At 33.4% G+C, this 23,560-nt stretch overlaps 6 protein-coding genes across 9 annotated transcripts in view; 4 read left to right on the forward strand and 2 right to left on the reverse strand.

The window, feature by feature from the left end:
- Positions 1-23,560, reverse strand: part of LOC145316890 (uncharacterized) — a 256,014-nt gene that overhangs the window by 88,481 nt on the left and 143,973 nt on the right. The gene's annotated exons all lie outside the window — the stretch shown is intronic.
- Positions 1-23,560, reverse strand: part of LOC145316891 (uncharacterized) — a 212,543-nt gene that overhangs the window by 45,012 nt on the left and 143,971 nt on the right. The gene's annotated exons all lie outside the window — the stretch shown is intronic.
- Positions 1,238-8,523, forward strand: LOC145316893 (elongation factor-like GTPase 1). Of its 4 annotated transcripts, none has more exons than XM_080157703.1 (14): positions 1,238-1,322; positions 2,030-2,085; positions 2,242-2,426; positions 2,725-2,824; positions 3,052-3,254; positions 3,575-3,641; positions 3,749-3,833; positions 4,279-4,362; positions 4,575-5,239; positions 5,521-6,357; positions 6,529-6,814; positions 7,183-7,331; positions 7,429-7,652; positions 8,223-8,523. In XM_080157703.1, the coding sequence occupies exons 3-14, from the start codon at positions 2,278-2,280 to the stop codon at positions 8,461-8,463; spliced, it is 3,090 nt and encodes a 1,029-aa protein (XP_080013829.1). In that variant the 5' UTR covers positions 1,238-1,322; positions 2,030-2,085; positions 2,242-2,277; the 3' UTR covers positions 8,464-8,523. The 4 variants fall into 4 exon arrangements, with proteins under 4 accessions (XP_080013829.1, XP_080013830.1, XP_080013831.1 ...); XM_080157704.1 differs by having other exon boundaries at positions 1,245-1,322; positions 2,030-2,092; XM_080157705.1 differs by having other exon boundaries at positions 1,251-1,322; positions 2,030-2,081.
- Positions 10,206-11,465, forward strand: mRpL21 (mitochondrial ribosomal protein L21). The gene is made up of 4 exons (XM_080157715.1): positions 10,206-10,266; positions 10,535-10,711; positions 10,821-10,911; positions 11,138-11,465. The coding sequence occupies exons 2-4, from the start codon at positions 10,535-10,537 to the stop codon at positions 11,422-11,424; spliced, it is 555 nt and encodes a 184-aa protein (XP_080013841.1). The 5' UTR covers positions 10,206-10,266; the 3' UTR covers positions 11,425-11,465.
- On the forward strand, positions 11,483-20,382 carry LOC145316894 (ras-specific guanine nucleotide-releasing factor RalGPS1-like). Its single transcript, XM_080157707.1, has 11 exons — positions 11,483-11,625; positions 11,996-12,160; positions 12,438-12,616; positions 12,735-12,913; positions 14,467-14,761; positions 15,514-15,694; positions 16,168-16,555; positions 16,661-16,858; positions 17,245-17,366; positions 17,800-17,955; positions 18,273-20,382. Exons 1-11 carry the CDS (start codon positions 11,609-11,611, stop codon positions 18,379-18,381), a joined length of 1,989 nt encoding a protein of 662 aa, XP_080013833.1. The 5' UTR covers positions 11,483-11,608; the 3' UTR covers positions 18,382-20,382.
- On the forward strand, positions 20,334-23,465 carry nmd (no mitochondrial derivative). The gene is made up of 6 exons (XM_080157714.1): positions 20,334-20,504; positions 21,509-21,721; positions 21,933-22,060; positions 22,414-22,716; positions 22,855-22,939; positions 23,055-23,465. Exons 1-6 carry the CDS (start codon positions 20,418-20,420, stop codon positions 23,310-23,312), a joined length of 1,074 nt encoding a protein of 357 aa, XP_080013840.1. The 5' UTR covers positions 20,334-20,417; the 3' UTR covers positions 23,313-23,465.

A 23,560-nucleotide genomic window follows, 5' to 3' on the forward strand; every position in this document is an offset into this window, starting at 1 on the left:
GAATATAAAAACGATGCATTTCTGCCAAAAAAAAACCCAACTGATTATAATTTTGTGATTAGATACCAAGAATAAAAAAAATGCACTGGTGGTGAACTGCTAATTGTTATGTCTCAACACAAGAATATATCTCATGAGCTGAATAAACTAAGGTCAGTATGGTTTTAGTCAAAATTATTGCTATGTCTCAAAAGTTTTGTTTTGTTGTTAGTCCCGATTTTTCTGTTTGGTTGCGAACGGGTTCTAATCAAGCGGATATTAATTGGTTGCGAAGCCGTACTGGAAAATATATTTTTTCAATTAAATAACTTTCCACAACTGTTCATATTTTTGTGAAAATAATTGAATTGGGCTTTAGCATGCAGTTGTGAAATATACCTCATTTCATTTATGATCATTATTTACTGGGGAAATCGAAATACCTAACCCGTCTTATTATTAACGTGTTAGAGACCTCCAGTGACTCGCAAACTAACATTACTAAAATTATCTATTTTAAATTTATTTTAGGCTAGAAAAGATTCAATTAGAAAGAGACGAACAAAAATTGAAGAAGATTATTGATTTGGTTAAAACTCAAATCAACGCCGTACAGGTTGGGAACATTTTAATCAGCTATTTTGTATCACAGATTTACTTATTTACTGGTTCTCAGTCATACTAAAAAATCATGTTTATAATCATAGAATTAATACCAATTTTGCTAGACCAGTTAAACGGCTCCTTGGGACTAATAAAACTGGTTTTGATCTTTAAATTTTTCATCTTTATATCCGCGAAAAGTTGTCTGTAATAAGATGCGATAAGTTTTTTATTTGAAAGGGATGTTACAAAATTCTGGAGTAAAATATCCATCAACCCATCCTTTGAAATTAAACAGTTTTCCCTTATAGCTAAGAAAACTGGCTTCTTAGATATACCACTATTTAAACCTTTTTTTTCAACAACCCTAATGATAATAAAACTAAGTTGCTTAACCTGTTTAGTGTTTAAAGTACACCCTATTAAGAAGTAAGAATCAACAAATGATGAAATAGGCTTGAAGTGTTAAGTATTTTTTACATTTGGGATGTTATTCTATTATGTAACTTTTCACGTGTAATTGAACTTAGATAATCAACTTTTCCTTAAAAATAAGATTGAAGAATTAGAGTTAAAGAATCGCCAACCCCTATCTGACGACTATCTTCGCGAGCTCGCATTTGGTGGAGGGCCATTGGAGGCTAGTGGCGACCAATCAGTGGCTGGCAAACAGAATCACGTGACTAGAAGAAAAAAGGCGCCTGAGGAGGGACAAGACATCTTGCAACAAATGGTTCTAGGTAAGTCTGTGTAAATGTTTTATTCATTTGGACTGCAATTGTAATCTAAATTCTATTTGTATAGTTTACATAAAAAATATTAAGAGCAAAGATGGTGCTTTCCATCAAACTACCTACCATAGACGTCCAAGGGGGGGGGGGGGGTAATGGGGCGATTTCCCCCCCCCCAAATTTTTTTTCATTTTACCCCCCCCCCCCCCATTTAAAATTTACCCTTACCCTGGGGGTGCCGTAGGCACCCCTAACCATTTAGGAGGGGGTATTTGCCCCCCCAAACAATTTTGGGGGGGTAAATACCCCCCCCCCAAAATAAAAAATCTCTAATAAAAAAATTTTTTGTGCGCTTTGCGGGCATTTTTAATTCTAAATATTTAATAAAATTTAAATTACCCCCCCAAAAAATTTTACCCCGGGGGTAAATTTTGGGGGGGTTATACTAAATTTACCCCTGTCAACAGATTTCAGGGGGGGTAATTACCCCCCCCCCCCCCAAGCAAATTTTACCCCCGGGGTAAAAAATTTTTTGGGGGGGGTAAAAAAAAATTTCAGCCAAATACGAATTACCCCCCCCCCCCCCTTAAAATTTCCCCCCCCCCCCCCTCCAAAAAAAAAAAAGCTTGGACGTCTATGCTACCTACATACATATCGCTATTTATGTATCTTATTTATTTATATTTTGTACCTACCTACGTTTTTTTTAATTTTAGGAACCTACGAATCAGAACAACACAGCTCGCAAAATTAATAGATACAAACTAAGTAGGTAATAGGTAAAAATTAATTAAACACATTTTTTTTTACATATTTAAGTTTTAAAAATTAAAGTAGGTAATATTTTTTTGAAAATAGCTAATAAGATTTAATTTTTATATATTTTGATTAGATGTGAGCAAAAAATCCTTTTATTTTATGAACACAGCTGAAACTCTAAAACAAAAATCACAACAACAGCAAGATGACTCAACAGCTGTTGAATAAGAAGTTAGACCAGCTGCAGAAGCAGGTGGACACTATCAGAAATATTTGTATCCTGGCTCACGTGGACCATGGAAAGACAACGCTGGCAGACAGCCTGGTGGCTGCTAATGGAATTATTAGTGCCAGGTAAGAACTTCTAAAGACTTTACATATTATTATGCATATTATTCGTAATAACTACCTACCTATAATATTTTTTACACATTTTCAAAAAACTGGTTTATAGATTCAATCCTTATATCTTTCATAAGTCTCCTTAATTTTCCATGGTTTTAAAAATGGGAGATAAGATAAAAGATGTAAGTTAATTTTGGTACCTTACACACACAAAAAAAAACTTTGTTTAACGTTAGCAAGGAAATCAAATGAAAATTAGTTAAGGAAGTACCTATACTGAATTTTTTTATATTATTTATTCGACTAGAATGGCAGGCAAGCTACGATACATGGACAGCCGAAAGGACGAACAGGAAAGAGGTATTACCATGAAGTCAAGTGCTATTGCACTTTACTATCCTTGTCAGGTAAAATCTATTTAGATCAATCTCTTCTACATAGTTCCATAGCATAGTTATTCTTCTATAACTAAATTATATGCCTATAATTTAGTTATCACAGTTAAAACGCAGATAAAGGTTTAACCCTAGAATTTTTTATTTCTTGTATAGCTTCGATTTCAACATCACAATCAAATAGTATTCATTTTAAAAACAGATATGGTTTATATTGTACTTACTTTATTTTTTTTAAGGAAAAAGAATATATAATCAACTTAATGGACTCTCCTGGACATGTTGATTTCTCCTCCGAGGTGTGCACTGCTGTGCGCCTGTGCGACGGAGCCATTGTTGTTGTTGATGTGGTTGAGGGGGTTCAACCCCAGACCAAGGTGGTGTTACAGCAGGCCTGGGAGCAGGGGATTAAACCATTGCTTGTCATCAACAAGATGGATAGGTGAGGCTAGAGAATATGTACACAACGTTACTTTTATCATTCCTCCATTTCTTACCCATTTATGTTTTTCTTATCACATGAAATCTTCTTAGATTAATAGTACCTAAGGTTTTTTGTTTGTTGATATCATGCTAACCACTGAACTGCAACTATTGAGCTCTCCATTGTAGGAAAAAGTTTCAAAGTTTTATGGGGGTAAACAGAAACACCCCTATACCCCCAATATTGGGCAATATTTGCCCAACCTTGACATCAGTTAGATAAGAATGAGACAATGAGAAACAAATCTAAACCGCATTTGAATACATTACAAATTTTAGGTTGATTGTTGAAATGAAACTTGAACCTAAGGATGCCTATTTTCATATCAAACAAGTTCTAGAACAGGTATTTTTTTATTTACAATAAGTAGAGAGTTTAAAATATTTGTTTTAGGTCTCAACAAAAAGTACGAACTTATTGTCTATTGTATTCCTTAAAATCTCTGATTTTAGGTGAATGCAGTGATGGGAGAATTATTTACCACGCGTATTTTCAGCAGCCAAGAAAATAAACATACGGATGACACACAACCTAAAGGTAGAACTAAAACAGTTTTTCTTAACAAAAAAGACTTAATTTAACTTTTTTTAAACTAAGTGTTTATTAAATTAGGCATACAGGGCACTGGTATGTACTTTTCCTCTCTGCATAAATTGAGTTCCTGTTTTATATTTGATTCATAGTAGTTCCAAACTTTTACAGAAATGAACCCTAGTAATGCGCAAACCTTTTCTTTAAGCCTAAATCTTGTCTGTTTTGGGCCAAGGCATTCCCCAATTATTTTACTATAGATAACACGTATTTGAGATGGCAGCAGCATGTTAAAAGACTATGTATGTACGAACGACAGCAAGTGATGTTGAGCAATTTTTAGTTAATATTCTTGCTTTCTGTTAAAAAGGGCTGAAAAGCCGAGAAAAAATCAGTTCTACCCTAAAATCTAGGTATAAACGTTATGATGTTATCTGAATGTTGTGTTTAGAATTTAAAGATGGAGATGTTTATGATTGGAGTAGTGGACTTGAAGATGCTGATGACAGCCATCTTTATTTTGAACCTGCTTTAGGTAAGATTCGAATATTAGTTTTTAATGAAACTTTATAACCCTGTCTGAAAGCAAAGTTTTTCTGTAATATGAATATGCTTTACTCTATTAATAATCTTTAATCTATAAAATGTCATATCACTATAGTTGTTATCAGAGTTTCATACATTCACTTTTGTATTTTATATTTCATAAAAACCAAGTTTTTTGTCATTAATTGTAATTTGTTTTAGGTAATGTTGTGTTTGCTTCTGCGTATGACGGTTGGGCCTTCTCTATAGATACCTTTATCAATATGTACAGCAAAAAGCTGAACATGAGTGAGCAAGTATTGCGGAAGACATTGTGGGGAGATTTTTACATCCTCGCGAAGGAGAAAAAGATAATGAAAGGTGCCAATGCCAAGAATAAGAAGCCTCTGTTTGTCCAACTAGTGCTGGATAATATTTGGTCCATGTATCAGACTACGCTAGTGGACAAAGACAAGGACAAGTTGGAAAAGATGACAAACTCGCTGGGACTCAAAATTGCGCCACGTGACCTGCGCACCACTGACTTCAAAGCCCTGCTGACCGCGGTGATGTCCGCCTGGCTGCCAATAGCTGATCCAATTCTTTCCATGGTTTGCACAATTTTACCATCACCGCGGGATATTGGCGAGGAAAGGTCCAAAATGTTGATGTGTCCTCAGACTGCTAAGTTTGAATCACTGCATGAAAAGACCCAGGCACTCTTGAGCAGCTTTGTAGCATGTTCAGCTGAGGAAACAGCTCCGAAAATTGTGTTCGTTTCCAAAATGATTCCTGTGAGTAAAAGTCAGTTGCCGATCAACCGTGCTAAAGTGTTTACCGACGAAGAGCTTCGCGCCCGAAGAGATGCTGCAAGGGAAAGACATCAGGTTAGAACATACCTAGAACATATTCTTTATGATTAGATTATAGTATGTTAGTACGTCTATGGGACTATATTGAATGTTAAAATATCAATGTAATTCCTGCTATAAATAAAAATATTAGTATTTCCCAATGTGAAAAATATTTGATTTCTTTCTTCAAATTGATACAAAATAGTGTGACAAAACTCAATATAAAGCATAATGAAAAATTTAAAAACTTTTCATTGCAACTCCGATCCTTGTTTTAGTTCTGATTCATAAGATTTTTTTTAATTACTTTTTAGGAACGCCTCTTGCAAGGTCCTTCATCTGGAATCGAAGGAGCTGTCCAACTAACAGAACAACAGATTGAAGACACAGCTAAAGAAGAAGAATCTAAGAATGAAATAGAATTTATTGCCTTTGCTAGAGTTTTTAGCGGTGTCATCAAACCTGGCGATGAATTATTTGTCCTGGGTCCTAAATATAATCCTAACCTGAGTGGGGAGGCGCTTGAAACTGGTGAGTTTCCTGAAGATTGTCATGCAGCTAAAGCTATAGTCTCCAACGTATACATGCTTCTTGGCAGGGATCTTGAAACATTGGAGGCTGGATTTGCTGGAAATGTTATTGGTATTTCGGGACTCTCTGAACAGGTTCTGAAATCTGCCACTCTGAGTTCATCCCCGTGGGTGCCGCCGTTTGTAGAGTTAGTCCACTCAACCTATCCTATTCTTAGAGTTGCCGTAGAGCCTATGAGATCATCTGACATGCGTGCTCTGGCGCGTGGCCTACAATTGCTAAATCAGGCAGATGCCCATGTTGAAGTTTTGGTAAGCGAGGTTGGTGAACATTTGCTCGTAACAGCCGGCGAGGTTCACCTGCAGCGCTGTATTCTAGATCTGCAAGAATCATATGCTAAGTGTGAGATTACTGTATCAGAGCCAATTGTACCGTTCCGTGAGACCATTGTTCCAGTGCCTGAAACTGACATGGTGAACGAGGCAATTGAAGCTGACAGTAAGCCCAAGGATGAAAATGAGGAAGATATGAATGATGAAAGTGTCGAGACTCCTAATAAGCAGTGTTCCTTTAAAGTGCGTGCTCTTCCCCTGCCTAAAGGCCTTACTGATTTACTTCAGGTATATATAAACAAATTTTTAGTAAATTCTTGATTTAAATTTTTTTTATTCTACTACACATGAGCAGTCAATAATTTCCTTTCGTTAAAAAATCTGGCTTTTTATTAGTATGGTAACTTTTATTTATCTTGATAGCTATAATGTAATTATGGTAATATTATATAATCATAGGACAGTCATCTGATTTTGAAAGCTGTAGGAGAAAAATCAGACTTATCCGTAAAAGCCAAAACTGATCTGGAGGAAATCCGAGAAAAAATGATAACAGTACTTACAGAAAACGCGTCTGATGCACTGAATCTGGAAATGATTGATAATATCATAAGCTTTGGTCCCAAACGATGTGGTCCTAATGTATTTATCAACCAAGTTCCGGAGCTGAATATAAATTCTATTTGGGAAGGACAGATGACGAGGGGTATATCAGACAAAAGAATTGAATATGTGAGCAGTCTTGGTAAGATAAATTTCAAATTTTTGGTCAAAATTTCTTACGTATTAAATCCTTATTCCCCTTTAAGAAAGCATATCTTTCAGCACTGCAGTTGTATATCTTCCTTTTACATGAGAACACTATAGTCAAAAACAAGAGTATTAAGTGTTTTTAGTGTCTTATCACTTTGCTAAGAAGACCATAACACAGTGCCAAAAATAGATTCTTGAGAATATATTAACACTCTCAAAACATGTTATTGGTTCAACTTTCTTTTATACTTATATTGGTATTGTGATAAATAGGGCTTTAGTGTTTGGAATCAAAAGATACCAAATAACAGAATAACATTAACCAATATAATTTTTAACAAGTTTATTTTTAACCTTTAGTGAATGGTTTCCAGTTGGCTACCCTGAATGGACCAATCTGTGAGGAGCCCATGATGGGTGTGGCTTTCGTCCTGGAGGAGTGGACTCTTTTAGATGAAGGGGACAGTGGTTGGGGCCCTCTTTCTGGACAGATTGTGTCTGCTGTTAAGGTGAGTAATATTGTTTGGATCCTTATGAAATACTTTTTTGTTTGGAATATCATATACATTCAGCTTATTCTGAATTCATATGACTCTAATTTATTAGGATGCCTGTCGAAAATCCTTCCAGAAACAGCCACAACGTCTCATGACTGCTATGTACACCTGTGATATCCTGGTTAAGGCGGAGGTTCTCGGCCGCTTGTACGGCGTCATCTCACGCCGCCATGGTCAAATTGTAAAAGAAGATCTGGTGGAAGGATCGTCAACATTTACAGTAACTGCACATTTGCCCGTTGTTGAGAGTTTTGATTTTAGCAATGAAATTAGGTGAGGATTGGTTATAAAGAATTCTAAAACATTATGATCAAATATTTGTCTTTTTAAGCCATGTTATATTTCTATAACAATATCTATCTAACGTACGTTAACGAAATGTAAAAGCAGGTATCTTAAGGGATAAGAAATTGGAAGATAAAATGATGTACATCCCAAATAGAGATAAAATTAAACAAAATTCTCTACGCGAAGATTATTGGTTTAAAGGTTTGGACATTGCTTCTTTGGGACCAAGAAATCATTTAAGCCAACTAATGAGAGAACGTGATTAATAAACTTTGGGTTCTTGTATAATTTACAGTCCAATGTCCCCTCCCTCTCTGAGGAAACAAACTCATGGGATTGAATTGAAACTTTTAGAAAATTTGGGTGTGGGGCGCTTCGTCGCATTTTATTTTTCGCAGTAGCTTTTGATAGGTGATTTTTGGTTAGGTGATTGGCCCGCAGAGGCTAGAAACAGGGGAAAGCTACTGTATAAATACGACAAAAAAACTTCTTAAGAGGCGTTGTCACGAAATGAACTATATCTCTTCAAATAATTGAATAATATTTTGTATTTAGGAAGCAGACAAGTGGTCTAGCCATGCCCCAGCTTGTGTTCACCCACTGGGAGGTACTCGACATCGACCCTTTCTGGATACCCACCACGGAGGAGGAAATTACACATTTTGGCGAGAAGGCGGACTCTGAGAACCCCGCCAGAAAGTACATGAATGTCATCAAGAAAAGGAAAGGTCTCAAGATTGACGAAAAGATTGTGGAATTCGCTGAAAAACAAAGAACCCTGACAAAGTCTAAATAATGTGATAAATTATTACTTTTCTGATTTTACTATGTTTATAAATATATTTTTTGGCCTTAACGATTATGTTTATTTTATAAAATTACATAAATATGTGCATTTGTGAAGGTGTTTTTTTTCTTACAGATTTATTAAATTGAATTATCCTAAATGGTAAGCAATATGTACTCGATTGTATTTTTACTAGGGAAATAATCGGTAATCTTTTAATTTAATAACAAAATAATGGATTTACGTGGATGTATTGACGGGAAAATTTGTTGATTTTGGTTGCTAACTTGGACCTTATTTTTTGGTTAGAACATAAATCCAGTAGATGAGGGGATGGTAGTATCGGTATTTTCGCCAGCTGCGATTATCACTTATGAAAATCTGGTTTAACATCCAATTAAGTAATAATTTCTCGATTAACAAATTTTAAGAATGTTTCGTAAAGTTTCTCAATAGATCCAATTATCTTTTAGTCGCCAAGATAGTGAAAAAAGGTGGAAATGGGTTTATTGCTAGGCTGCCAAAAAGGATGCTCAAATAAAAAGGATTAATAAAATCATCAATATCTTAATATGTTCTTATCATTGGGGATGTACAGCAATGTATATTCCATTATCTTGTACATAAAAATTCCGTTTGACAAATTAATTTTCATATAATGTTATTGATTGATTGATATATCATCGACGACGACATTTATTTGTTATGATGGCTAACCCTCCCCACCTCTTTGTATTTCCCCCCCCTTTTCAGGGCTGAAGATAATTTTCCCTTTTATCACATTTTCTATTTTCTTCCCCAAAATTTTAATTCCTCGCCCAATTTTCTGCAAAGCAAAAAGTTTCTTAATAGTAATTTATACATGTAATGTATGTTTTTTTTGTGCGATATTTTCACTTTTTGTTTTTATAAGAATACAAAAGTAAATTTTACGTTAAAAAATAAATTTAAATAATTAAAACTATAAATATTTAATTAGGGGAACTAATTTTCGAAAAATATTCAGTTATAAAAAAAAGTTTTGAATATAATTTGTTATATCGATTTTTTTATTAAAGATTATTAGTAGAAATTTGTATTTTATTTTTAGAATTTATATTTTTATATCTAGAAATCTTAAATACAAATAAAATACATACCTAGGTATCTAATTTGTAATTTTCTACTCCATCAATGACTTTTTTATCTAAAATTATGACTCATTCTACAGGATATACATTATATACAAAAATAGAATTTAATGTGCTTTAAGAATGTGGTTTAGTCATATTTGGTTATTGTTACTTGATGGGTAAATAATGATTTTGACCCATGTTTTAAAAAGCTTTAAAAAAAGCGTATTTTTGTTTGTTATTAAAAGTTCTAAATGATTCAACATATACCAAGTTTTAGGAATTATAGTACTGTTTTGTTAATCTATTTAGCTAACGGCTGCAACCCGATTATCTTGTCATAAACCATGCTACTTTATATGCTACCTATAGAATTAATCTGATCGAATAAAATATAACTTCGTAAAGATATTAGGTATGTAACTAAATAACTATGTATTTAAATCTATAGCTGTAAACATATACTTCATATGTAAATGTGAGTGGTGATTAAACATATATTTCCTAGCTAAACACATCATTATTTACCTAGCCTTGTAAGTTTTAAGTAAACTTCTAAGATTTCTTTGTTTTCAAGAATTAACAAAGAGATAAGTGTATCTTTTTTAGTAAGTTTACTTTTAAATAAATCTTACTTTAAGAAAAGTGACTATGTACGAATGAGAGCAAGTGATGTTAAGCACCGCCTTCAAGCAGTGAAGTATGACATTTTTAGTAGTATAATGATAGTATAAACTTTTGATGATATTTTATCAAAACTCAATATTTCAAAGATCTTTTTTTCATATAAAACCATAGTGGAAATTAGTTTTTTAAATGACATAACTATGTTAAACGCAAACCTAGTATAATAACCAAAAAAATACTCTAATTTACTTCTGGTAGATGCCTATAATCACTTGCTCTAATTCGTGCATACTCCCCTTTATTTATTGAAATATTTGTTTCTAAATATAATGTTATTTCAGATGAATTTATCATTGTTGGGGAGATGTTTATTTTCCAAATGCCAGACTACGGCGGCCTTATCCTCCTTGAGTGTACGTCAGCTAAGAACATTTGGACCAGATAGAACTACAAATGCCAAGGCAATGCCCTCGCACCAGTCTGTTGTGCCAGAGTCGGATAATGGCCAAGAAATTAAGGTAAATAAATGTTACGAAGCGCCTTTTGAAAGAATTTGCTTTAAGAATTGGCCGCTGTAATTTTTAAATATAATATTACATGTATAAATTAATTTTGTTTGTTTTTCAGGACAAAATTAATAAACAAATAGTAAGCGAGGATACTGGTAGATTATTTTCTGTTGTATTCCTGCGGGGTTCCCAGCACAAAGTTACCTCAGGTGACCTTTTCTTTATCTATACCTACCTGTAATTCATTATCTATGATTAATAGGACACATTTTATGTTTCTTATTTGTATCAAATCTTTTTTTGGTCTTGCGGATAAATCATTGTAAAATAGAAAGCAGTTAACTATTCTAGATAATTTTAAAATTGCTACCTTCCAAGTCATATCATGGTAATACTAATAAGTAATTAAAAATGTTTTTTATTGTTTTGATTTAGGTGATCTAGTAAAAGTCTTAACTGATATTGGAGCTCCTCTTGGGTCCAAAATCGTGCTGGACAAAGTTTTATGCGTTGGTGGACAAGATTTTACACTGTTTGGACGTCCACTTCTACCTCATGGGCTGGTCAGGGTCGAGGCAACAGTCATTGAACGGGCCCTAACAAGAACAAAAATATTCCAAAAGTTTAAGAAAAGAGAAAATTATCGTAAACTTAGGTTTACGAGGAACCAATTTACACTGTTGAGAATTAATGATATTAATATTAACAACCAGGTCGATTAAAAGTTATTTTAATTGTAATTTTTACCGCCTAATTTTTCAGAGTAGAAAATGTAACCAAGAATGTTATTGATAATGAAAATGAGATTAATACTGTTGTAGCTAATTGGATAGGTTAGTGCATACACAGATTGGTTGCACACAGCAGTCGGTGTTGGAACCCTCTGGCCTAGGCTGTAGTGCAGTGATGACCTCGCGTGTTAGGTAAGATTAAAGCCTTTTATAGATATATGTTTCTAATCTTAAAATTTCCTTTTGTTTTACTTTACGAGTGTAGTCAGCTTTTAAATTAGTAATTTGAGGTACAAAATAGGTATAGAAATAACATTTTGGAAAAATTCTGGACTAATTCAGTAACTACCTATCTTTTTAAACTTCTTTTAATTTCATTTTACTAGATTGAATAGGTAGGTACTATTCAACTAATATACTTTTATGCACTTGCAGATTTTAAAATAGTTCACATTTTTAAAAACTACATGGTAAAAGTTTTAAAATTAATTAGGTATCTATGTTAGATTTATCTAGCCTTAGTTCGCTTTGATATTAAAATAACGTATTCATTTATATACAGGTATTCATCGATACCGCGAGACCACGAGAGGGATTCTTTTACTCGCCTGGAGCCAGCTACAAGCAGCCTCAGGTCCCAACCAACATACTTCACAATAGAAAATACTCGGACTCTGCCTAATCCCACCAGAACTACACGCCTGGACAGATTCTGTAAAAGTGGCAAGTAAGTAATTTAACATTTCCTTCCGAAAAGTAAATAACTTTTTAAAAATCAAGCATTACAAAATAATGTTCATAACATCCATGAGTCCTTTAAATTTCCATTTGAACAATAAGAGAATCTTTTTGAACATAGACAGTAACACTTGGAACTAAACCTATCACTTTTTTAACTGACTTTTGTTTAATCTGGGTATATCTAATTGCTTGTATTATTTAAAGATTATCAGGTAAATTAGTAGGTATTTAGTTAGACATTTAAAAAGTTTTTTTTTTTTTAGTAATACTGTTACCCGAAGATTATCGTCTCAGCCTCCAGTGGACTCACGGCACCATAACGGTGGACCCATACTACCTGACAGGTTACCTCACAGTGCCAGCATGAACAGCACGAAGAGTTCCAGCCTACCCATGCACTGTGTTACAGATGGCATGGCAAGCTCTATACTCTCCCCAGCAGGTTAGTTAGAGTCTTAAAATGTGTTTTTAATACCTACTATTTTTTACTTAAGGAATCACTATTTGCTATAAAAATGTTACTACATAGTCAAATATAATGATTATCTATATTAATGTAGACGTTTCTGCTGACGACCTGGCAAGTCAGCTGACTTTGCTGGACCTACCAATCTTCCAGGCCATCACTCCTGAAGAGCTGCTGTCCTGTTCTTGGAATAAGAAAAACAAAATGGAAATTGCGCCAAATATTGTCGCCTCCACCAGGCGGTTCAATCATGTCTCTTTCTGGACAATCCAGGTGCGGATAATTTTTTGTGTATTTTTGTTAGGTAGGGTCAAGCGGGGGAAGTTTCGGTAAGGGGCTATTTTCGGTAATTTCGACCTACCTTCATAAAATGACCTTTATCTCCATGTTCCTTTCAAATGACAGAAAAAAGCATTAAAGCAAATTTGTTCCTTATTTAATTGCCTACAAAAAAGTATAAAATGAAATTTTTGTAAGATGAATATTAAGGTGTGTAAAGATCGACCTACACAAAAATTGGTAAGACATAGAGCTGATCCGTAAAAACCTTTTGAACTAAGAATTGCCCGCTCTTTCCAAATCCGTTGAGAGCTTTAAAATCGAGTTCATATTTTTTTCAAAAATGACCAAAGTTGGCGCCGGGGGAAATTTCGGTAATTTCAAAAGAAATTAAAATTCAACCTTTTAGGTCATGTTTTCATGTTTTCTTTGGTCAAATCTATTATTCCATATGGACTTTTTAAGAATTAGGCCTAAAAATGAATAGAACAGATAAAAAACAAACAAAAATTTATTTTATTTTTTTAAGCAAATTTTTGCGAGGAAAAAATCAAAATTTGTGGTCCTTTGAAAAAAAAAATATTTTTGACATAGGAGTAATAGTCCGATCTTTATGAATTTTTTTGTAGATAATCCCAATAACCTATACTAATTATGATTTATTACGCTTGTTTAGCCGTTTGGCCTTTTTTCATCGATTTTTTTAAGGTTAAAATGTAGTCAAGATTTTTTGCAAAGATGACACTTTTGCTTCAAATCGATTATTGAGGTCTATTTTTAATCAATTTTCATGTTTTTTGATCTAAATCTGTAGTTCAATGTGAGCTTTTTTAGGATCAGGCCTAAAAAGTAATAAAATACGTTTTTTTTTTCTTATATTAATTTTAAGTTTTTTCAAAAAAAAATTTCGAAAAAAAAATCGAAAATTCTCGTCTTTTAAAAAAATTCATTTTTAACATAGAAGGAATAGTCCGATCCTTATGAAAATTTTTGTGAATAATCCCTATAACCTATACAATTATGATTATTTATGTTTGACTGGCCGTTTGGCCGTTTTTCATCGATTTTTTTTAGGTTGAAAATGATTACCCAAAATTGCCCCCCTGCCGGGTAATTTTCGGTAATTTCTTTGAGTCCAATTTCGACCAACTTCTAAAAGTCCTATGATAACGTCCTTTTAGGACCTGACAGTCCTTTCCGTAAGCTTTCTAGTGGTCTCGGTTTCATTTGAAAATATTAATATTTACCCCATTTTTTTTCCAAAAAAAAACGAAAAAATACCGAAATTTCTCCCCCCTTACCCTATTTCATTTAAGTAAAATAGTATCGTTACAAAACAAGTAGGTAAGACCATTACTAAACAAATGTTTTCTTAAATTGCTAATTTAAAAAGTTTGTCAATCTTTTGGGCACAAAAATTCATTTCCTAACAATCAATGAGAAACAGTTTTTTTTTGCAGAGCGATAAACAACAATGATTCTTTTCCTTAAGAGTTAATTACAAATTCTATTTTAAAGTATGCTCCAATGGCGTTTTTTTATTCCAGGAAATCCTAAAATTTCAAGACCCGCGGTCACGAGCGGATATAATGGCACACTTTATAAAGTTAGCCCGACGGCTGCACGACCTCAATAACCTGCACAGCGAATTTGCCATTCTGAGCGCGCTGCAAAGCGCCGCCATTTACAGGCTCAACAAAACGTGGGCGCTGCTCAGTAAAAGCTCTAAACAGACTTTTGATAAGCTGAAAGAGATGTTTAGTGATAACAATAACTGGGGGAAGTTGCGTGAACATATCAATGGTAATGCTCTTAAGCACAGTCCTTGTATACCTTATTTAGGTAAGTACAAACATTTCAAGCATAGATAAACAGGTAAAAAAAGTTGCATAACATAATTTTAAACTAAGACAAAGTCTTAATAATAAAGAAAAGTATAGTTTTCAGGGTAGAAATTCTTATAAAGAAACCGAATTTACTTATACATAGATATATTTTTACAATTGATCATTTGAAGTGTAAAAAGCATATACCTATTTTTTTCATGTTAATATAAAATATTATACATTTCTTGACTAATATCTATTGCCTTTAAAAATTATGACTTTAGTAAAATGTTTAATGTAAATTTTTTATGGCCCTATTTTTGTGTATGCCGGTCCTTTAACTAATGCATAATAATTTAAGATCCATGGGAATTCGCAATTAATATTTATAAGAACATTCTTTGTTGATATGGATTACATAAGAATGTTTGCTTAAATATCAAATTACATGTAGCATACTGAAATATGAATGTGTTAATTTTTAGAATTTTTTTACATAATGAATTTTTCTTCAATACTGTACAAACATTTTAAGTGTTCGTTCATATATTTATACAGCCTTGAACAACAAATGAAATCATTCAAAATAATTTTTGGGTTGTTTGCCTGTATATTTTTGAAAATTTTTGTAGGGATAGACTTTTCTCCTAACAGCATTTTTTAGTTAAATCTTATAATTTCCTCCCAAATTACACTGTAAATATAAAAAATAACCTAGTTCTGGCCTGGAAAGTTTCCAACATTAAAGCATAAAATTAATATATTTAGGCTTATTTCTGACGGATCTTATGATGGTTGATATTGCTCACCCGTCCACGGGTGGCCTCGAGTCCCACCAGCGCACTCTCAAGATGAACAACATTCTGCGGATTGTATCTGAGCTCCAGCAGTCAACCTACTCCAACCTTACCATTTTGCCAGATGTTCAGGCCTACTTGGGTTCTGTGAGGTAAGTTTTTATATCTTAACCAGCGGTTGCGATTCCAGCATCTAGGAGCTATGTATTTGAAGGAGTATCGAAAGCAGGTAAATATCTCAAAACAAAAAGATAGATATAAGAATTCAATAGTCTTAAACCATCCAGGGACTCAATCGGTCCATTAGTTATCGAAATCTTAATCTACAGACAAAAAAAAACTTACTTCCTATATATTATAGGATTACTTATTGGCAAATGTGTCCAGTGAGAAAGTTAAAACTAGGTATTTGGCTGTGAAACTCGCTTCAAAATAAACTTAAGTAAAATATAAACTATTTTGCCATTTGGGATGGGGCAATCCCTCACACGACTAATATGAAACATATCCACCCATCTTGTATTTTTAGTTTTAAACACAGGTATTAGCATCTAGTTGAAAGAACAGATTACCTAGTCTTATTGATTTCAGGATAAGGAAAGAATTAGAAATATTATTTTTTTAGATATATTGATGAGCTACAAAAATTTATCGAAGACGACCAATTCAAAATATCCTTGCGACTTGAGCCGAACCCTAGCAGTCCTCCCGTGTCGTCAGCTGGCAGCAAGGAAAGCCTACGTCACCACAACACACCTGGCCACCACTTTGAACAGCACCACCAGCCATCCCGTGACCTGCCCATCCATCTTAGTCCCATCTGCCTGTCGCCGTCTCGACGGAGTGGCGGCTGTATCCCAAAGAAATCGTCTTCCTTTGTGCCTGGCCATCGCAAGTCGCGGAGCGAGGGCGGGAGTATATTGTTTGGGTGCGGCGGAGCGGGGCTGGGCAGTCCAGATTTACCACCTCACCATTTCAGCACGATTACCAGTAATGGAAAAAGTGTTTTGAAGGTAGGTATTCTTTCTAATAAATTGTACATTTTTAGTAAACATTAATTTAGTAATTTTACCTTTAGAACAAACTTTAGGTAAAAATAATATATTTGATTATCTCAGGTAAACAGTATGGATAGCCTGGAGAATGAAAAGCAGCGGTCACTGTTGGATGGCAGTCTTCTAGATGATCCCCTACCTGTGTGCAACAACTCTGCTTCTCCAATATACTCACCTTACCACGAGAATGAGGCCTTGACGTCTCCAGATCCTCTGGCGTCTTTCACAGCTGTTCAACCAGGCTCTGTTAGGACATTCCAGGTACAGTTTGGTACTTCTATTATTGCCATCAGTCCGTCTAAGCTAATTTTTAGATTCCAACAAATAATAAACAACGACTTGTTGAATAGGTAAATCGTTTTAGTGATGCTCAACCAAAAAAAAAGGATGTTGCTTGATTTTATTCTTTAATTTTCTGATTATTTTTTAGTCATTAATGTTCTTGTTTCACCAAATAAGGTAGGTATACCTAATAAGTTTAAAATATAATATAAATCAGCGAAACCAAAAAAATGCATATAAGTTTATGTGTGAAAATTTGCAAAAATAGTTTGCAAGTTTCATAGGAATATGAATTAATTTAAACGGCATTGCCTATTACGTTTCCGAGTAAAAATATATATTTTTGATGATCTGTGATTTTTTAGGGATCCATACAACGAAAGACCCTAATTAAAGATGGTCGCCGTCCTCTTGTTGCATCTTGGCAAAAGTTTTGGCTTGAACTCTGGGATACCTCGCTAGTTTATTATTTGCCTAAAACTCTCAGGTAAGAAAAACTTTTTTGTTTTATTGATGTAGATGATATTTTTCACAAAATCTTTATACCTAAGGATTCAATTGAGTAAAAACTATTTCTTTTAACTTTTTTAGTAAAATAGCAAAATTTTAAAGTATGTTTTTGTAAATTAAGGTACTAGAAACACTTACCTATGAAGGTATCAATGATTTAATTCTTTAGACAGAGACAGGCAAAAACGTTGACGTTTAAAATTTATTATTTCGGTGCAATATTCCTTCTTTAATTCTATGGAGCATCTAGACTATAAAAATCTCATATGTTATGTTTTATGTAAATTTTCTATGGTCGTCTTACAAATCTAGACTATTTTCTTAATATTATTACAAAAACAGATCATTATATATGAGACTTTTAGTTTATCCTAGGTTCAACTTTCTTAATAGGTTTAATCTTAATTTAGCAAATGTCGAGAGCGACGAGACTTCAAGTCTGAGCCGTGCAAGCTGCGCAGCACGGTTGGGTGGATTGTCATGGTGCCTCAGCAAACTAATCAGCTGCAGCCAGCTGATCAACACTCATTCCAGCTAGCCGATCCAGTCATGAGAAATGTTTACAGGTAATCTGCCTTTTAAAAAAATGAACAACTATAGATACCCAGGGATCTTAAGGGATAAGACAATGGACGATAATTTGATAAACATTCTTAATGATGATATGCAAATTTTCCCTTATGTATGTTAAAATTATTAGTTAAAAAGTTTGGACGCCACTAGTTTGGAAATAACCAATCAAAATTCAATATGAGTACCCAAAGTTTTTAACCAAACGAATAAGAACATGTTGTCATTAAACTTTGGGTACCAGTGCATTTTGCACTCCTATGTTCCCTCTCTTAAATCATAAATCCCCTTTAATGTTATGCTCTTAATTTAGGTTTCGTGGAGAGAAGAAGGATCGAGACTTGTGGGTATATCATCTGACCCGGGCCACCAGAGGAATTACAAACCAGTGTCTACCAGCTAACCTAATTTCTTTCGAATAAGACCATCAGACAGTTTGATAAAATTTATTATATAGTTTATACTCATATAAGTCATGAAGAACTTTAACCCACCTATCTCATTACAAATTATAGCAATTAAATGAAGCCTAAAGTTCATGTTACTAAGTTGAGGGTTAACTATTAATTATCTACGCAGTTTTTTTGGGTTGTGATGTTTCTATATGCCCCTCATCTTCTGATTACGAGATTACAACAGTGGTCCCAACTCCCACGCCAATTACCTAGTTTATTTGTAATAGACAGTTAATTAAGTCAGTTTTCATTATTTAATCCACACTTACAATTTCTATGAAAATGTATTATTACATTTTTATCTTTTACACTTCTTATTTAAAGAAGAGGATAAACCAAAAAAAGCTTGCCTTTAGTTCATACTAAATCCTTATTGCAGATTTTTAAATATACCTGTGATTTTTTGTTGCCTAATAAACCTGCAAATTTTAGGTTTCTTATATTATACAATAATATTATTATACATTATAATTCATACTTAGTTATACTATTATATGTTTAAATTGTTTTAGTCATGCCATTCAATTGTAACCTATTTATAAAGACAATATTCTCTAAGCTTTAATTAAGCTAGCTTTAATTAATATTATACTCTATGAAATTGCTTATAGTTAATGTTTATATATTTGTTTATTTCATTTTTAAATTGTATCGTATTATTATTTTTAGAAAATAATAATATGATTATTGATTAGATTCCTATGTTGATATATTAATTATGTTATTGTTTAATGTGATTGATTAGTTATTAGTTTAGTTAGTAGGTAAGTATTAGATAATTTGACAAAAATTATTCAATTTTAAGGGTTATTTCACTTTGGTAAAACAAAAACTTTTATTGATAATATTCCGAATCAAAATATGCCAATTTACGTTTTTTTTCTTTAACCTAAAACAGAAACAATCTTATATTAACAATTGCCAATCAAACCAATGAAGAAAACCTAAATCAATAAGAAACAAAGTTACCTTTATTCTACATAGAAATCAAAATTTAGTCCTTAACTCCATCATATAAATACCTAGTTTTTGTTTAACCCGTGTTAACCAAATTTTCTAGTCAATAACAGCTTTTAAAACATTTTTTGACCATTAGATTATTCCTTTGTTTGTAAAATAAAAGTCATATCTTCATACTAAAAGCCATTTTCAGTGAATAGGGCATTTCTTTACTGGATCCGGTAGAAATTAACTAAGTGAATGTCGAATGATATTATTTTTAATTGATACTATTTTTCATCTCATTATCATCTATTTCTATATTGATTAGATTATGTGTTTAGTAAAAATATAGATAGTTTAAACTTAAAGATTGTTTGATCATGAGTAGGTCGGTAGGTACTACTTTATTAGAAAACTGAAATTGTAAAAATTTACGGCCAATTTTTTCATGTGAGCGCAACCACTGATGTTTAGTAACTTGAGTTTAATTTAGTATAAAACCCAGGAAGGGAGTGGACAATGGACTGTAAATTACTCTAGTACCAAATGTTTTATGAACATGTTATCTTATTGGGCTCAAAAATTTTAAGGTACTTTTAATTGATTTTGACTGGTTGATTTCCTTACTAGTAGTGTCCCTGATGTGATCAAACTTCACTTATCGACAGTAAAGGCATAAGCTATAAATTTTTTATTTTGATCCTTTGAAAATAAAGTAAGACAGGGGAGAAACATATTACGAATGACGATTAATTGATAACTAAATAATAAGTGAAAGCACAGTTTACAATTTTGGCCCGCATTTCAAAATATTAGTAGAAATAAAAATTTCTTCAATTAAACATTTTTAAATTAATACATTTAAATAAAGTTTTCTTTATTCATCTAGGACTTAAATTGAATAATTGAAACAATCATACCTATATAACTCATTTCTTGATAAAATTATGTTAATTTACAGTAAACTTTTATTTTGGACCTTATTGATTAATACCTAATATGTTATAATTGCAGATAATAAATAAATAATATATTGGTAGAGTGCTGCTACTCTCTAGACAATGTCAGACGGTCTAACCCGTGGCGAGTTTGTCAGCCTTGTTTTGAGGCTGGCGGCGGCCACTACCATTAGCTTCTTTACAATGAAGGTAAATTTAATTTTATGCATGTTGGAATTTGGATAATACAGCGGACGATAAGGGGGGGGGGGGGGGGGTCGGATCTGACACTTTTGCGTAAACAGGGAGCATAGGCTTTGTCTTAAGAGTGAGAGGATAGGTTATTTTGTTATAGGTTATTTTGTTTTGAAGAGTTAGAAGTCAAATTATAAAACAAAATATACATCATTTTGAATGTTATTAACAAAAGTGTCTCAGCCCACTCTATGACTACTTAGGTCCAAACCCTAAGAGACTATGGCTAATCAATCAATCAATCAATGTTTTTAACATATTTGAATACAAAAGATGTATATTTTCAATTTTGTTTTATAAGTTGAACTCTAACTCTTCAACAAAAAAAATTTCATTTTTACCTGTCCAGAGACAACCTGGAGGCCTGCAGCACCTGAACCTGGAGGCCAAATCCAAATTTTTTTAAATATAAGAAAAGTACACCCAAAAAGTACCTAAACTTTTTTTTTCAATAACCTATCCTCTCACTCCTAATACAAAGCCTATGCTACCTGTTTACGCAAAAGTGTCAGATCCGACCCCCGCCCCCCTTTATCCCAAAAACCATTGAATTGCTAAGTGATAACTCCTTGTTTTTTTGGTAATTGGTGAATCAAACATTAGAGAATTATTGAACTATAAGCACAAAATTTTTTTGAAAATTTACTCAAAAATATTATAGCACTAGCACTTGCTTTTTTTCCAATGCCATGAGAAACTTTAAATAATCGGCTGTAGCTACCCTCACACCACTGCTTCTTCGTGTTTTTTACGATAAACTACAATATTTAAGTCTTGCCAATTCAGAGATCTGCCATTTTTTAGGTTGAGTTCAATCTTTTAAATTGTTTTATTTTTACGCATTAATAATATCACAGAAAAGTGTCATATATCGTAATAATAAGTTGTTGCTAATCAAATCCCTTAATATTTGATGTATTTCTTGAACCCTAAGAATACACCTTAATTGCATTTTTAAGGTATTAATGGACGCGTTGGACCCAACAAAAAAACAGAAGCTGGCAGCACAAAAGCGGGCGAAACAAATTCTTAACAGACTGGGAATTTCCAAGGACATCAAACTGAACGAGTATGAGATGCTGATAGCGAGCCAGCTTGTAGATCCTGATTCTATATCTGTCAAGTTTGAGGATGTTGCTGGACTTGACCAGCTGATTGAAGAGCTTAAACAGGTAAGCAGCAGTTTAGTCCTTCATACATACTAGCTTGATGTAATGTTTGTATTGATTTATTACTTTGGATATTATATAAGTACTAGATAGGTTAGTGTTCTTACTTTAATGTGGTTCCGCAAATTAAAATCTTTTAATCTATTGTTTTTAAAGGTCCTTCATATTACTGAATACTGATACCATTAGAGGTCTAATTTTTTCCTTAATTTAGGCTGTAATAGTTCCGATACAGAAGAGGGATTTATTTGCCCAGTCTAGTCTGATGACTGCACCCAAAGGAGTGCTCCTGCACGGTCCCCCAGGCTGTGGCAAAACCATGATTGCCAAGGCAACTGCCAGGTATACCATCACATTTTTCTAACATGCTAGCAGTTATATTTGAAGACTCTTTGGACACTTTAAAAATGTGGAGGAAGGGGAAATAAATTGACCCTCCAATTTAAAGTTTAGTTTTAAAAATAAAAGTTTAATTTCTCTTGGGATGGTTGAGGTACTCTCACACAAAATAGTATAAACCTTCTCTGACATCATACATGTAAGTAGTACCATATTTGCCAAGTGGTTAGCGATACCCTTTGCTACACATCCCTTTACTTATATATATGTTATAGACATGGGTTTTAATTGTCTAAATCAAATCGATGCGTATCCCATAAACCAAAAAAGGCATTAAAAATCAACATTTAATTTAGAGAAGCCGGCGCAAGATTTCTTAACCTGGATATTTCCTCCCTGACAGACAAATGGTATGGCGAGTCACAGAAGATTGCCGGCGCCGTGTTCACTCTGGCAGAAAAGCTGCAGCCCTGTATAATATTCATAGACGAGATAGACAGCCTCTTGCGTGTCAGGGACCAGCACGACCACGAGGCTACGGCTATGATCAAGGCGCAGTTTATGCAGCTGTGGGACGGCCTTGCTACAGACAACAAGTGCACAGTTGTGGTTATGGGTGCAACTAATCGACCTAAAGATGTGGACAAAGCTATTTTACGGTAATATTTTTTTCTACAACTTTCTTATCCGGAGAAGACTGGGTTAAGTTGGAAGTATCTAATTTCAATTCTTGATAAGGATTTAGTAATATTTAATTTTCTACTCCATTATTTTTAAAAGATTTGTTTTCGTTTCAGGCGAATGCCAGCAACTTTCCGCGTAGGGCTTCCAACAGTACAACAACGAAGAGCTATTCTCACCACAGTACTTAGAATGGAACAGGTGATCAATATCAAGACCTCACTTTAAACTACAAATATTTAAATTTCCAAAACTTTGTTCATCAATTCAGTTTGAAATACAGACAATATATATTAATACATTTTTTAAATTTTAGACGTCTGATTGCGTGGACATTTGGAGGGTGGCCAAGCTGACCGAAGGATTCTCTGGCTCAGATCTGCGCGAGTTATGCCGCGTTGCTGCACTTTGCCGCATTTATCGTCTTCCATCAAATCAAATGGAAAACTTGGGCAGTAATGAAACACAGCTACCACCTATAACCATGGAAGATTTATTAGGTTCTTTAGCAAAAATGAGAGAAAGCAAAATAGAATGTGAAGGGACTATTCCGAGATCTTTTGAGCTTGATTAATATAAATAGGTGAAAAATAGAAATAGTTATTTCTGTGAAATTTTATTGCATTCCTTGTTAATTATTGTTTTACGTATTTGTATAACCTGTGATATGTGATACTCTAGTTGTTTATCCTAGTTACTTATTTTAAATAAATTTTCTTCTATTGTAGTTTTACAATTTATGTTATTCTTAACGAGAACGTCCAACCTTTCTTACCTAGGTAAATATTGAACATTTACAAACTACTTAATACTGGAATTTCT

The sequence above is a fragment of the Acartia tonsa genome, chromosome 4 (genome assembly GCF_053477335.1).
Source record: "Acartia tonsa isolate MP-2025a chromosome 4, ASM5347733v1, whole genome shotgun sequence".
In the NCBI taxonomy this organism is placed as follows: Eukaryota; Metazoa; Arthropoda; class Copepoda; order Calanoida; family Acartiidae; genus Acartia; species Acartia tonsa.

Coding starts and splice junctions, on each gene's coding strand:
- nmd (XM_080157714.1), top strand. CDS start 20,418: ATGTCAGACGGTCTAACCCGTGGCGAGTTTGTCAGCCTTGTTTTGAGG. Junction 20,505..21,508: donor TTAGCTTCTTTACAATGAAG/GTAAATTTAATT, acceptor TGCATTTTTAAG/GTATTAATGGACGCGTTGGA. Junction 22,940..23,054: donor CAGTACTTAGAATGGAACAG/GTGATCAATATC, acceptor TTTAAATTTTAG/ACGTCTGATTGCGTGGACAT.
- LOC145316893 (XM_080157703.1), top strand. CDS start 2,278: ATGACTCAACAGCTGTTGAATAAGAAGTTAGACCAGCTGCAGAAGCAG. Junction 2,825..3,051: donor CACTTTACTATCCTTGTCAG/GTAAAATCTATT, acceptor ATTTTTTTTAAG/GAAAAAGAATATATAATCAA. Junction 6,815..7,182: donor TGAATATGTGAGCAGTCTTG/GTAAGATAAATT, acceptor TTTAACCTTTAG/TGAATGGTTTCCAGTTGGCT.
- LOC145316894 (XM_080157707.1), top strand. Junction 16,556..16,660: donor ATGGAAAAAGTGTTTTGAAG/GTAGGTATTCTT, acceptor TGATTATCTCAG/GTAAACAGTATGGATAGCCT. Junction 17,367..17,799: donor TATTTGCCTAAAACTCTCAG/GTAAGAAAAACT, acceptor ATCTTAATTTAG/CAAATGTCGAGAGCGACGAG.
- mRpL21 (XM_080157715.1), top strand. CDS start 10,535: ATGAATTTATCATTGTTGGGGAGATGTTTATTTTCCAAATGCCAGACT. Junction 10,712..10,820: donor ATAATGGCCAAGAAATTAAG/GTAAATAAATGT, acceptor TTTGTTTTTCAG/GACAAAATTAATAAACAAAT. Junction 10,912..11,137: donor CCAGCACAAAGTTACCTCAG/GTGACCTTTTCT, acceptor GTTTTGATTTAG/GTGATCTAGTAAAAGTCTTA.